Source organism: Eriocheir sinensis, chromosome 2 (genome assembly GCF_024679095.1).
Source record: "Eriocheir sinensis breed Jianghai 21 chromosome 2, ASM2467909v1, whole genome shotgun sequence".
NCBI lineage: Eukaryota > Metazoa > Arthropoda > Malacostraca > Decapoda > Varunidae > Eriocheir > Eriocheir sinensis.
In genome coordinates, this window is record NC_066510.1 from 15878854 (window position 1) to 15893520 (window position 14667).

Below are 14667 nucleotides of genomic sequence, written 5' to 3' on the forward strand. Positions count from 1 at the left end.
AGTGGAAATATGTTTATAAACCGTGAATCTAAAAGAACACTCATTAGAAACCGATCAATCTCATATTTAGCCTTTGAAAATAGTTGGTGTATTCAAATTCTTAAACGTATCGGGCATCCACTATACGACTATTTTCCGAGGCCATATAGAAGATTAACCGGGCTTTCATGGCTATTGTTCCCGTTCAAGATGTAAAGTTATCTCTAGGACCACAAAGCAGTCCATGAAAACCCAGCAACTTCTACACGATGCTTTTCCAACAGGCGAACTGAGGTGCCGATACTTTGATTATGCAAAAGGGTACCATCTTTTATTTTTTTTATTTTTTTTACAACAAAGGAGACAGCTCAAGGGCACAAAAAAAGGAAACAATAATAAATAAAAAAAAAGCCCGCCACTCGCTGCTCCTACAAAAAAGAATCAAGAGAGGTGGCCGAAAGAGAAGTCAATTTCGGTTGCATAATAAACAAGTGAAACACCTTCGTCAGCCTGTTGCAAGTGGAATTGTTTACGTCATCGAGTGAGTGTGTGTTTCCGGCAAAGATAATATTCGTAACGACTTTGATAGTTTCTGTGATTAGGAAAGTGGGCGGCATGTATAGGTTAAAGGGTGTCAGATTGTATTCACCTGTGGCACACCTGCTTCAGCGTGTCGCAACTCAACTGCCTTAACATATACCTATCGTAGGGCCGCTTTCACAGTCTGTTTGTTTTGATCGTTAGGTACCAATGGCGGCGATCGCGCAATAGTATTTCCACGTAAAACTGGCCAATGGGGTACTGGCGGCTGCGGGGTTAGCCTAGCCCCGCACTTCAGCACACACTCTCAACACCTCTCGGTTCCTCTGCAGCCGACATTACCCCATAGGCTAGTTTCACGTGGAAAACTATAGCGTCGATCTCCGCCATTGGTAACGATCAAAACAAACAAAGTGACTGGGAAAGCGGCCCTTAAGTGAGAGTGTTTTCGGGAGAGATAATACTGGTAAAATCTTTGATAGCTTCCGCAATTGTTCTTATAAGAGATGTTTCTATGTGTGTGTATTGTCGTGGTGTTTGTTATTATGGCGTAACGAAAGTGTTGTTTATGTTCCTATTGTTTCTTGGGTAATATTAAATAACTGTTCCCGAGTCTTGCGATACTTATTTCCTTCTTCTGTTACACGCTTATTGCATACTTATTCTGGCATTGACATGAGACACCACTGCAACACTATCTGGAAGAGTTCTTTATCTCACTGTATCTTGTTTTCTATCTTCTCTAAGTCTTTGCCATATATGTTTTCACTAATCGTATCGTATGTAATAATAAGCCATCCCTTTTGAGCCCCTTGAAATCTTAACCAAAAATTAGAATGTTTTTTTTTTTTCATTCTGAGGCCACCTTTTTTCACTTACTTCTTTATATTATTTCATTCGTTTCCTTTTCCTTGTATTTCGTTTTTCCCACAGTCTTTTCCTACTTTCTTTTCCTTCCGTCTTTCCATATCGCCTCTCCCTTTTATTACCTAAGCATGGGATCGAATATATATCATACATTCTGATCTATCATTTTTCTTTCATTGATTTCTTTATATTATTTCATTATCTTCCTTTCTCTAGCATTCCGTCTTTTCCCACAGTCTTTTCCTTCCCTCTTTTCCTACTGTTTTTCCAATTCGTCTTTTCCTTTTACTACTACCGCGTATTTTGTGCAAAGCGTCATAAGTTTTATTCCCTTCCCTTTCACACAAGACTCTTCACTCACCGTTTGGGCGTCTCATAATTATGTTGCGTTGCTGTGTATCACGTCACACGTTGCATTTTCCTGCTATACGATTAGCATTACCACATCATGCCTCCAGGGGCGTATTTAGGACCTTTGAAGTTTGGGGGCTTAGCCCAGCCCAAAATGCTGGGTGGTTGGAGGCGAGAGAAGCGCGGAGTTTTTAGGGTAATCCTGAGGCCTCTCTGACATACATTAGGGCCAATTTGTGTGTTATTGTATTTAGCAGTAACACTGAAAATATGGCAAGTGTGTTATAATAAAACTTTCAAGGTCATCATCAAATTATGGTACAGCATAAGCACATTTAAGCGCTTAAGGCTGATGCATCATACATATAAATGTATTGTACAGACAACTTCAAATTAGTTTGTTTGCTCTACTCACCTAAAAAAAGAGAAGAAAACAAAATTCAGCCCTTAGCCTTATAATAGACGTATTGTTTATCCCGTTGTCATGGCCCAGGTAAACATATCGCGATAGTATAAATAACGTGGCGTGTCAAGTTTCATCTGCAGCCCACTACTCCTCTACTCTCTTTCTCTCTCTCTCTCTCTCTCTCTCTCTCTCTCTCTCTCTCTCTCTCTCTCTCTCTCTTTTCAATGTAGAAAATAACAATATTTTTTTTTTATAATAATAATAATTATAAAAATAAAAAAAATAAAAATAATAATAATAAAAATAATAATAATAATAATAATAATAATAATAATACTAATAATAATAATACTAATAATTATTATTATTATTATTATTATTATTATTATTATTATTATTATTATTATTATTATTATTATTATTATTATTATTATTATTATTATTATTATTATTATTATTATTATTATAATCTAATATCGATATTGGCTACATTGAAAATGTAGAACGGGCTGGGCGACCATCAGGCCCCACTGGAAGAAGACCTACCGGGGCAATAGACCGCGACGTAAAAAAAAAAAAAAAAAAAAAATGCACTTCTGACATAGTTCTGCCTTCTTTCTCCTTCATTATTACGCCAACACCATCACCTTTCTTTTCTCCAACCTTCCTTCCTCTTCCCATGCATGCCCATCCTCCTTTTTCCCATTTGATGCTATTTTTTTTTATCCCGTTCAAAGTGTAGAATATCCAGCCACAGTGTTTTGGTGTGCCGTGTTGGCTGATGACTTAGCAACGGCTCATTGAAAAACGTTATCATTTTCTTATAAACCAACTATTTTACATCTTTCTCTATTGATACAGTCTCATTTTTCACTCTCGATACTCAGAACACCTTTATTCTCTCACTATCACATTTATTTTTCCCCCAAAAAGGTAAAACATAAGCCTGAGCTGTGCATATTTGGTCCTGGTCTGGGTGTCGGCCGCTCCTCTTGGTCCTGATCTGGGAGGCAAGCAGTGAGGCAGAAGAGGCACTTAAGCATCACACGTCAGCGAACACATGTTGTTATTTAATGCCACGCTTGCAAAATTTACGATATATCTGGCTAGCTCGCATGTACCATTACCCTGGAGAGCCTCAAGTGTGAGTGTGTGTGTCCTGCGAAGAGGCGCCTGAAGAGAGATACGAGGGGCCATATTGTACAGGTATATTGGTCAGGTTGTCTTGTATTATATTAAAAGTGAAGTATTTAAGAGTTGTTGAAGAATAGCTCATCAAAAAAGCACATTGAAATATTTTACAAAAACGAATTAACCACAGAAAAACACTTGTTGGCATTTTTTATTATGTCCAGTCATTAAAACAAATAACCCCCCCAAAAAAAAGGCAGTTAGAATGTTTATGAGTCCATTGTTTGTTGGTTTATTGTTGCAAAAGTCCACAATATATCTGTCTTGACTCAAATTCGTATATGCTTCTTTACTCATGAGACTTTCAATATAACAGAATGAGGTCTTTGATTTATGCTACAAGTTGTTGGCTGTCATGTGTTTGAAGATGCCCTAAACTTAATCTAACCTAACAAAACCACAAAGTTATCATATGTCCTGACTCAGTAAAACTTGTATATGCTTCCTTACTAATGAGACTTTCTACATAACAAAATGAAGGCTGTCATTATTAATTTGTGCTATAAATATCTGTATATCATGTGTTTGAAAATTTCCTAAACTTAACCTAACATAACATAACAAAACCCCGAACAGTTACTGTATGTCTTGACTCAGAAAACTCGTGTAGTGACACGACTTGCCTGATGGGCCAGCCTCCCATAACCCACTTAGCCAGTGGGGTACCTCTTTGGCCGACTGGTAAAGGAGTGGCTCTCCCATTACGCTGGTCGCGGGTTTGATCCCCGACGCCGACAAACCTTTCCTTGTCTGGATTAATTTCTCGTGTGTTCCGTTACATGCAGAAGACGTGTGGGAGTGTAGAAAAGAAAAATTCAGGCATTTCACTGGTGGCAAAAGCGGTGGGCATCCTTTCCTGTGGTTCTGTCGTGTCACCCCGAGAGGGTAACAGGTAGAGTGATGGCCCATGCTCTCCGAAGTTCATAGAAAATGGGAACTCAACACTCAGAAATTAATCTAAATAGGAATGGGGAGCCGTGTAGTGACACGACTTGCCTGATGGGCCAGCCTCCCATAACCCACTTAGCCAGGGGGGTACCTCTTTGGCCGACTGGTAAAGGAGTGGCTCTCCCATTACGCTGGTCGCGGGTTTGATCCCCGACGCCAGCAAACCTTTCCTTGTCTGGATTAATTTCTCGTGTGTTTCGTTACATGCAGAAGACGTGTGGGAGTGTAGAAAAGAAAAATTCAGGCATTTCACTCGTATATGCTTCCCTACTAATGAGACTTTCTACATAACAAAGTGAAGGCTGTCATTGTTAATTTATGCTATAAATTTCTGTATATTGTGTGTTTGAAAATTCCCTAAACTTAACCTAACCAACATAGTAAAATCCCAAACAGTTACCATGTCTTGACTCAGAAAAATCATCTATTCTTCCTTAATAATGAGGCTATCTATATAACATAGTGAGGTTTTGCCTTATTAATTTATGCCATAATATGCTGCCTATCATGTATTTGAAAAAAAAAAAAAAAAAAAATCTTTTTAGCATAATTCTTTTTTAGCTTTTCTTTGTTACCTTATGTCTCCTCTTTATACTCCTTTCTTTTTTAGACTATATTCAGTAATATTTTGGAGTTGTACCATGTCTTGAATCCTCCTTCCCCTCCCCTCACCTCACTACCCGTTTTCTCCCCCAGAAGGCAAGATGGGGCTGGAGGACTACAAGGACCTCATCTCCACCGTGGGCACCATTGTCACCATCATCCAGTTCCTGAGTGGCATCGACATCTGCCGCAGGATCGTCAGGCAGGGATCCACAGGGGACATTTCCGGCTTCCCCTTCGTCGGGGGGGTCTTCTCAACCAGGTGGGTGAAGGAGGATGGTACTAAGGTTCTTGGGTTGAGTTGTAGTGAATCACAGTAAACCCTTGCTTGAACAAACCAATTGGGGAAAGGGGGTGATGTTATATCTGAGGGATCCAAACTCTTGGTGTATAATGAACTGTTATATGAGCTGAAAGTTTGCTGTTTCTGACCATTTCCGTATATAACAAAGCAAATACTACACTCATACAGGGGAATTAAAACTATTTACAAATTGGACACTGTTATGCTGACTGGCGTGAGTGTACATGCTCTGCCAGCCCACCACTGAACATAACCCTGCATTTACTTAACTTGTTCGTCAAATCCCCCACAGATGCCAGAAAGGTAAAAATGTTTGTTAAAGTAGAAATATGTTATATCAAGGTCTGTAACAGTGAGGGTTTACTGTATGTGTTGTCTTGAAATAGTAGACTAGGTATGAGACAGAGATGAGCACTGATGTCATGAGTAACTACAGTGTCTGCCTCCAACTTTACTTGTGTCACATGCTGAAGCAAAATGAGAGAAAGGAAGATTGTGTTGATGTTAAAGTAAATTTTCTCTGCAATGAGTGAATAACTACTAGCTTGTTGGTGCTTAACTATTTATTTATCTATCTCCAACATCATGTTCCCTCAACATGGTAATCACAACAGAAATGTCCCCCACTTTCCCTGTTGTTCACCACTAATAGATTAAGAGCCGCTTTCACAGTCGTCTGGTATGCACTGTAACCAAAGGCCCTACCATCCTGGTAGCAGCCGTTACCATTGCCTCGATCCACTTGCACAGTTGCTGTTTTCGTGGTATAGGCGACTACCAGCGTGGTAACAATCATGACATGACGAAGGCGCGATTCGGCAGTGTTGGTATGCCAGAGCGGTGGGAAATGTCAACATTACATCAGCTGAGCGGAGGATTATGAAGGATAAATGTGAAAAATAAATGTAGAAAGAGTAAAGGTGAAGAATAAATATAGAGAATAACTGTGAAGAATAGATATGATGAAAAAATGTGGAGTGTCTAGCTGTAATACACCACTCAAATCTGCTGATAGCCCAGTCTTTCCAAGGGATAATAGGTGAAAATTTATTTAATAATTGTGACAAGTATTAAAGTTCTATTATTTAACAGGTATCAGCAAGACAGACTCTTCACCAATATATATATATATATATATATATATATATATATATATAAATATATATATATATATATATATATATATATATATATATATATATATATATATACATATATATATATATATATATTACATTTTTTCATTATTCACACTTATTTAGCAGACTGCACATTTATTTTTTACATAACAGGGCTGATTTCGTTATATGTATGCCCAACGCATACATATGAGGCTATCTAGAATAATACGAAAGTTTGACCAAGAAGGCATAACAGCTAGGTGAACAATGGTGAGCAGTATTAAAGTCCTCCCTTCTCCTTTATTGTGTATTTTGCAACAACAATCAATCAAATTGAAGTTCTCAGCAGGACGTTTACTGGTCAGCAGGTGAAGTGAGTTCATGTCATTCAAAGTCTTCTAATTTTTTTCTCATGTTACCATTGAAGCCCTGCAATGTGTTGCTTTATTGTGTAATATTTTTTTACATCCATCTAAATAAATAATATAACTACTTGAGAGCAACAATTTGTACTATTCACTAATTAATGTCATTGGTAAGCTCCATTGGGGAGCCCCCACGGCTACCAGAGCTCCGTTACCAGAGGTTCCAATCTCTGGTACTGATGCAAACAAACAGCGCCGCGAAAGACAATTGTGAAAGTGGATTTCTTGTTGGTAGCGGCGATTGCCACTCATTGGTGATGATCAAAACAAACAAAAGTGACTGTGAAAGCGGCCCTAAGTAACGATGATCAACAGAGAGAGTAATTCAGTGCCTATGTCCTGTCTCCGCAGCACGTGGCTCACCTACAGTCTGCTGCTGTGGGACAGTGCGATGTCTGTCACTAATGCTGTTGGGCTCTCACTGCAGGTAACGGAACAGTCTTGTCTTGCCTTGTCTAATTCTATGCTGTGTGATCTTGTGTGACTGCAATGAGAGTCAAATGGTCATCTGAAGGCATTGTAGTTGCTAACCTGTGAATGAATGGATATTTGTTTTCTCTACACTAATATTGTAGAATCTTTCCCATTGATTGATGTTACACTTAGTTGATTGTTGTGAGTCAGTAAATTTTTCAGTTTTCACAGCATAATTTCTAACTTAAATTCATAAAGCTAGTCATAAGTTCATCTGATAAAAGTTGTACACATAATATAACAGAGAGAACAACTTTGACCACTGTATTTTTGATGTGAGAGCCTGGTAACTTTGCCATCAAATTTTCCAAGCATTGTAGACTAACAAAGAGGAACCATTCAATGCACCTTTGTCTTGACATATATTCAGGTGTCATGTTTTTCTGTTTACCCAAACATGTGGTCGTCTGACATGAAGGCACTAGTAGGTAGGTTTAGATATTCTTTGCCATCTTTCCTTATACATGTAATACTAACATATAAAGGAAGTACTAAGTCACCTTCCAAAACTGCATCTTGATACATGATAGTAATGCAAACTACTTTATAAAATTTCAAAAGTTTCATTTCTATAATTGTGAATGTAAATATATACATCAACAGTCATGCACTTTGAGGATTCTCTTCTGAAAGCCTCGTTCTTATCCCCTGCTGCTGGTGGTTCTCCGTTCCCTCATTGCACTTTTCTGCTCTACTTCTTGTCCAGGCATTGTCAGTGAAAACTTTCCTGTGACATCTTTGTCTGCCTCAGTGACCAGTGTGTATGGCCTGCATGGGCATGACTCTTGTAGGCAAACTTTTATTGCCAATGTTCAAGTTACGTAGTTGTTGCCATTAGAAATTTGAGAAGATATAATTTTATTATCAAAATCTAGTAGAGTATCACAAAATCCTCCTTAGCAATGTCTGATTTTGCTTATAATCTTAGATGGTACAAGTTTTTTTAGCTGTTTAATATTCTAAGCAGATATCTCCAAAATGTCTGTGGCAGCATTGCATCGCGCATTTTGTTCCCTTCAGTATTATCAAAACATGTGAATTCTACAGATGTAATAATGAATTAAGAACATGAATTACAATTGAATCAGAAAACTATCTTAATGAAAAAAGACTTTCCATCCTGTGTCAGTAAGTTTGACGTGTGAGTGTTGTGTCTCCCTGAAGGTGATCTACTTGTGCACCTACGTGAGGTACTGCACCTCCGCCGGGCCGTGGCTCACCGTGCGTCGCCAGATTGCTGTGACCATGATGGTGGTGGCTCTCATACAGTACTACGTCTTCCTCTCAGGTGCTTAATTTATTTGAGTTCACCTATTAACTCTGTCTGTCTGTTTCTCTGTCTTTCTCCCTCTTTATCTTCATATCTAATTTTTTTCATTGATTTCTCATTGATTTTTTACTTAACAATTCAATTTTCAGTCAGACGTAGTTTGTGCGTAATTACTAAGACTTGGTTATTTTAGCCTTGTGATTGTAATCATGTTGAAAGCCTCATTTTTTTCTCTCTTTTCAGGTGACGATTCAGAGAACGTCAAGACGAGAGTTGGCTTAATGTGCTGTTTGGCGAGCATCGTCTTCTGTGCCTCACCTCTCATCTCCTTGACTGAGGTGTTCCGAACTCAGAGCTGTGACGTGCTGCCGTTCCCCCTCATTTTCACTACCTTCCTCGTCACTGGCCTCTGGTGGCTGTATGGCATTGTCATCCAGAACAACTTTGTCAAGTACCCCAACCTGATTGGGTGCGCCATCTCCGGGTTCCAGCTCTTGCTCTTCATTGTCTATCCCAGCAAAAGAAAAGGTAATTAGGTGCTGTTTGCTGTTATACTTGCATGCCGGTTGACTTTTCTTCCTACTAACCACCTGTGTTATTGTTTGTTATATATAAAGGATGATGTCGCACTGCAAAGCCACAATTAATAGGCTTAAAAATATGTGAAGTTTTGAGGCATGAAATTTAAGGTCTTGGGAAAACAGTTGGTGGAAACCCATCCCATGAAATTGATATCTACAAAGGGAATAGGAATGTGATGAAATTCTTTTGGTAAACATAGTAATACCACGAATATCAACCTGCCACTCCCTCCTTAAAGAGAAAAATGTAACAATCAGTGTATCCTGCCGGTCCAAGCAGCACCACCATCATCATTTTCATTACGGCTCAGAAAGTTGGTGCCTTACAAAATGATCAGAGAGAAAACCGAGAAGTGATCATAGAGGAATGGAGAGTGTTCTGCCTTTACTGTGTTGGCTGTGTTTCTTGTTTTTGTCTGTAGATTTTAGAGTTCGTGGCTCGCTAAGTGGGAGGCAAGTGGTTGGGTGGACAGTATGGTGATCAGAAAAGTTGCCTGTCTGTTTTTTAATTCCTGACTCTTGAAGTGGTAGCCAAGTGGTTTGAATAGTGACCCGTATTCTTCAACATCTCAGTGCCTCAGTTCGCCAGTTTGAAAAGCCTCTCGTAGAAGTTGTTAGTATATTCATGGACTGTTTTGTGATCCCGTGATAGTTTTACGCAACTGCTGCATTATGAATGGGAAAAATATCCATGAAAACCCTGTTAACCCGGTAGCAGCGATGGGCCAAATTTGTGACTTTACCGTGTAGCAGTGATGGGCCAAATCTTTGCCATGATATAAACCCCCCAAAATAGATGATGCATAAACTGATCACAAATGCGTTGGTATATATTATGAAATGGTTTGTGTGAGTGATGATTTTTTCTCATTTTTCTGGCTTAGAGGGGCCTTTAAGAAACATGGTCCCCGCAGCTACCCGGTTAATCTTCTCAGTGGCCTTGGTAAACAGTTGTAATGGGAGCCTGATGCATTAAAGAATATGGACCAGTATGGTGATCAGAAACCTTTCCTGTCTGTTTTATAATTCCTGGCTCTTGAAGTCTTGGCCAAGTGGTTGTTTGGAAACCGTTTGGATAGCACAGTGATCATAAACCTTGCCTCACTATCTCTGTTATTAGCACTGCCTGTTGAATACCTCTGTGGTGGAAGGGGATGGATGTAAACCTGAACCATGATAGGCCAGTATATCACCAGCACCTTCCCACATGGCACAGGGCAGGCCTTGGGATGTCTATGTATGGTGTACTTAATTTGTCCTTGTCCTCCTCCTCTCTGTCAGGGTCGTGATAAAATAGTTAGCTTGTTCACTCAGGAGTTGTTTTGTTGCATGTGTACTAATCACTCTGTATTCATGAGACAATAAATATTAAGATGGAATCACAGAATTGTTTGCTGTCCTAAAGATCATCTATTAGCCCAGACTCTAGATCAGCTCTCTAAAAAAGGATAAAGAATGAGTCCTGGGGGGCAGCATGAGCCAAGCAAGATAGCGCCACTTTAAACACTTGCCTGCACCATAATAGGCTGGGGTCAAACATAAGCCCCATCTACCAGTGCCATAGGCTGAACATAAAAAAAAAAAAAAGCTCACTTCACATTAGTATACCTCCCCGCAGCACCAGGGAAATGCCTTTAAAGTTTATTATATTGAGAGAGTTCTTGATATTCTTCCTCCCTTATCAAGTACTAAATGATTCTTCCCTTTGATACCAAAAACACAAGTGGCAGAAACACTCTCAGGTCACGAAACACTTCTCTTCCTGCTGATGGTGTGTCTTACTTGATTAACTTCGACTTTTTCCCATTCCATTGTCTTCCTCCTCCCTCTTACCTTCTAATGGGTAATTCAAAACTGTAAAGCTATTTTAACCCTTTTTGTTTTCAGGAGAAGACAATGCATAAATCAAAGCGAAGGTAGCAGAAATTATTGTACTTTATCACCCAACATGTGACACTGAAAACATTAGCCAACACCACTGCCGAGGCTGCCCACCAGTGTCCTTAAGGTAACCTACTGGCACAATGGGAAAATAAAACATGTACACAGAAATATAGAAAGATAAATAGATGAATGGATGGATAGGTAGACTTAAGAAAGATAGATAGACAGGTAGATAGAAAGTGATTGAAAGAAATATGTTTATGGTACAGAGGAACTATAAATTTTGAGGTTATAACTATTGACAATGGCTGGTTCATGTGTTTGTCTCTTAAACAAAGGATCTTATCTGCATCAAGGTGGACATGTCTCGCCGCCAATACAACTTTAGCTTTCCATGGCTTTCAGACGGTGGGCCAGGCGACTCGAGGGCCGTGTAGGGGAGCGGGATGCATGCGGCCGCCAAGATCCGTCCTTCCTCTGCCCTCTCGGTTTCCACAGATATTTATTCCGGTATATATTTTATAAGAGATTTTATATGTGTTCGTGTGTGTGTGTGTGTGTGTGTGTGTGTGTGTTGATACTGTGAACTGATATCCTGGAGTTTACTTATGAGGTGTGGGAATGGTGTGGGTCATGTGCTGGTGAAGGAGTGCTCTCTCCCTTTAGTCAGTGTGATAAACTTCCACATAACCAGGAAGGAAATTTTATGCTAAGATAAATGAAGACCTTTTGTAAATATATTTTTTCAAGGAAGTATATGTACTATGAAGTGTGGTTCATAAACACTGCAAAATGAGGTGCACGAACGTTGTAGATGTTGAGATGAAGAGCTCTTAACAGATTAAAGTTGTTATCAGAAACATAAGATGAGTGGCAGCGACACACAAAAGTTACCAATAGTCATGAAAACGTGTATTTTTGCCAGAATTATAGGACCTCCTACACAAAAGTTAAATTCAGACACTTTATAAGCGTCTTATTGTATTTTGTGATATACTGATATAGCTGCAGTTAATTTGCTCGATGGAAAAAATACTTAAGTCTTCAAGACTTATTTCTCTAGCCATGTAGACTGACAGATCTGAGAGCATGATATAAGAGTATCTCAAACAAAACTGACTTTTCCATTGCCTTAGTTAGGAAGGGTTTAGGACCATTTGTAATGTTGTGCCTTTTCATGTCATCAACAATTGTGACTAATGACAGTGATAGGAATGTAGTGCTAGGTAGTCTTTGGGACAGGTCAAGCTCACCTGAGATTGAAACTTAAGAATCTCGTGATCGCTACTTTGGTTTGCAGTTTTGTCTTAAATATGATGGACTTAAAAGGTTTTCAAACATATGGTATTTATATTCTTCAACCCTGACATATTACAATGTGACTTGCACAGTAATGCAGGGCAGGCCAAGAGAGACCTGTCATGAGCTATTCATTGAAAGGCGGCCATCAGCCATCACTGTAGTAGAATGATAACTGAGTGAGTGGTAATGTGTCAAAGTCAAATATACTTGTACTTAACTGTTGTTGTGCTGTGCTATATTGTTTCTAATGGATGTTCCACAAACAACTTCATTCAGGGAGAACAAGTACAACAGTTGCAATTTCTTAGAGACACATAGGTAGGAAGAAAGGTGCAGTATGTATTATATTAAGAGTGCATTTTCAGCCTTTGCCTTGTCTAGTCACCACCCAGACATTACTGATTTAGTTCAGGGGAAAATGATCATGATAGTTATTTCTTTAATGAATTGTAGACAGAGTTCAGACTTTCCTCCATGTGGCAAGTCTTGAGAGCAGCATAAACTTACCAACCCAATGAAAATGGCTTTATTACTGTAGTTTCTTTTTCAAATTAGAAGTAGTGACTTATTTTTGTGTCCTGTATGTTAAATGAAGTGAGGAGTTAGGCCTCAGGAAAGGTACAAGTAGCAAGGCTGATGTTACTGTTGCATCTTCTCAGCCTCCTCAGATGCTCCTGTGTTCAGCCATTCTAATTGTTTCTGAAAGGCATACTTCTTATTTAAATGCTTTTGTGGTCATTGTTATGGGTTAAGAGGAAATATTTAGCATTTCGTTGTGTTGCCATAGTGATAGAGGGACGTAAGGGCTGTGGTGCTCGGTGCTCAGCCACGAAGAGGAAGGGTGTTGATGCTGCCCCTCCAATCCTGTCGTAGTTTCATGAGGTATACATTCTCAAGAGTGCAAAAGGCTAATCTCAATTGATCTAGTTTATTTTTACTATTGGTCTGCCTAAGTCTGTGTTAAGGGTGACAGGTTTTTTCAAAGTGATGTATTTCCTTCCTTGCTTGGCTCGTGATGCCCCCGCTCACTCCTTCCACCCCCCGCGATCCACTAGACCAAAGTCATGATCAGAGTCAAGGTCGATGGATAGCTTGTTGGTTTCCTTCTCCCATTCCGTTGTTGGTGTCAAGTCAGCTGCTGGGAAGAGTCAAAGCTCCACCTTTCCCATGTACTGACCACACAGCCACTGTTACACTAATGACTCGCTAAGGAAGTGCCTTTGATATTTGATGTGGGACCAAAGTGTGCCGTAGATTGTAAGAACTACCCAACCTCTTGCTTTTGAGGAAGGGTGTTGTGCTGACCTGCCGGGTGATGCAGTGTGGTTGGACCCGGCTGGACTGTCATGGGTTTTGTTGCTTGTCTCCTTGTCATAGCAACTCCTGAATAGTTTGTAGACTTAACCTCTGTCAGGCAGTGCTGAAAGGCTTGTTTCTGCTGAGTGGGCTGTTTGCTCTCTTTCTTCTTTTTTACAATCTAGTTGAGTTATCCAGTGTTTTTATATTTGGAAAAAACTGGTCATGTATTGTGTTCTGTGTTATGAGGTGAATACAGATTTGATTCTCAGGTTTACAGAGTACAGTACCAATGCAATGCAAAGACTACTAGTTTATTTTCAAATCTTAAGAGGTTTGTGGACAGATATGCCTTGGCAGTGTTTGTATGTATATATTTTTGTGTGTGCTTTCATGTGTGCGCACATTTGTGGGAAGGACTCACATACACTAAACCGCATACTAATTTTAGTGTGTACTGTGTCTTCCAGTTTTGATTTGTATTTTTTCACAAAAAGCCTTCCTGTAAGTAACTGCTCTTCAATAGCTACTTCTGTTCCCTGCCCTGCCACTGGGTTGCTCTCTGTGGGGGAGCAGTTAACCTTTTGTCAAAATAAAAAAGATTTTCAGTATTCCAACTTTGTGATTTTTACATTGCAAGTGAATGTTTTGAGTTTGTGTGTGTGTGACTGTGTGTGTGTGTGTGTGTGTGTGTGTGTGTGTGTGTGAGAGAGAGAGAGAAAGTCTTAGTACTCAATTTTTTACATCATTTCATAACAGAAAAACAAAGTGGTGGGCTGGGCAGTCTCCATCATTTTTATTTATTTTCCCTTGATGCTCTTCCCTGGCTCACAATGATAATAATGATGATAATAGAATGTTTTATTTTCTTTTACATAATTTGATAACAGAAGATCAAAGTGGTGGGCTGTGCAGGCTATATAATTTTTCTTTGTTTTCCATTGAAGTACTTCCATGGACCTCAATAATAATAATAATAATAATAATAATAATAATAATAATAATAATAATAATAATAATAATAACAATAATAATAGGGCAAAGTGGTGGGCTGTGCAGGCTTCATAATTTTTCTTTGTTTTCCCTTGATGTACTTCCATGGACCTCAAAAATAATAATAATAAT

General features: G+C 39.1%; 1 protein-coding gene across 1 annotated transcript; it reads left to right on the forward strand.

Annotated features, from left to right (window-relative positions):
• Positions 1-3143: 3143 nt before the first annotated feature.
• LOC127000253 (sugar transporter SWEET1-like) lies at positions 3144-14153 on the forward strand. Its single transcript, XM_050863705.1, has 6 exons — positions 3144-3349; positions 4979-5147; positions 7087-7162; positions 8374-8497; positions 8723-9007; positions 11350-14153. Exons 2-6 carry the CDS (start codon positions 4987-4989, stop codon positions 11379-11381), a joined length of 678 nt encoding a protein of 225 aa, XP_050719662.1. The 5' UTR covers positions 3144-3349; positions 4979-4986; the 3' UTR covers positions 11382-14153.
• The last annotated feature ends 514 nt before the right edge of the window (positions 14154-14667 follow it).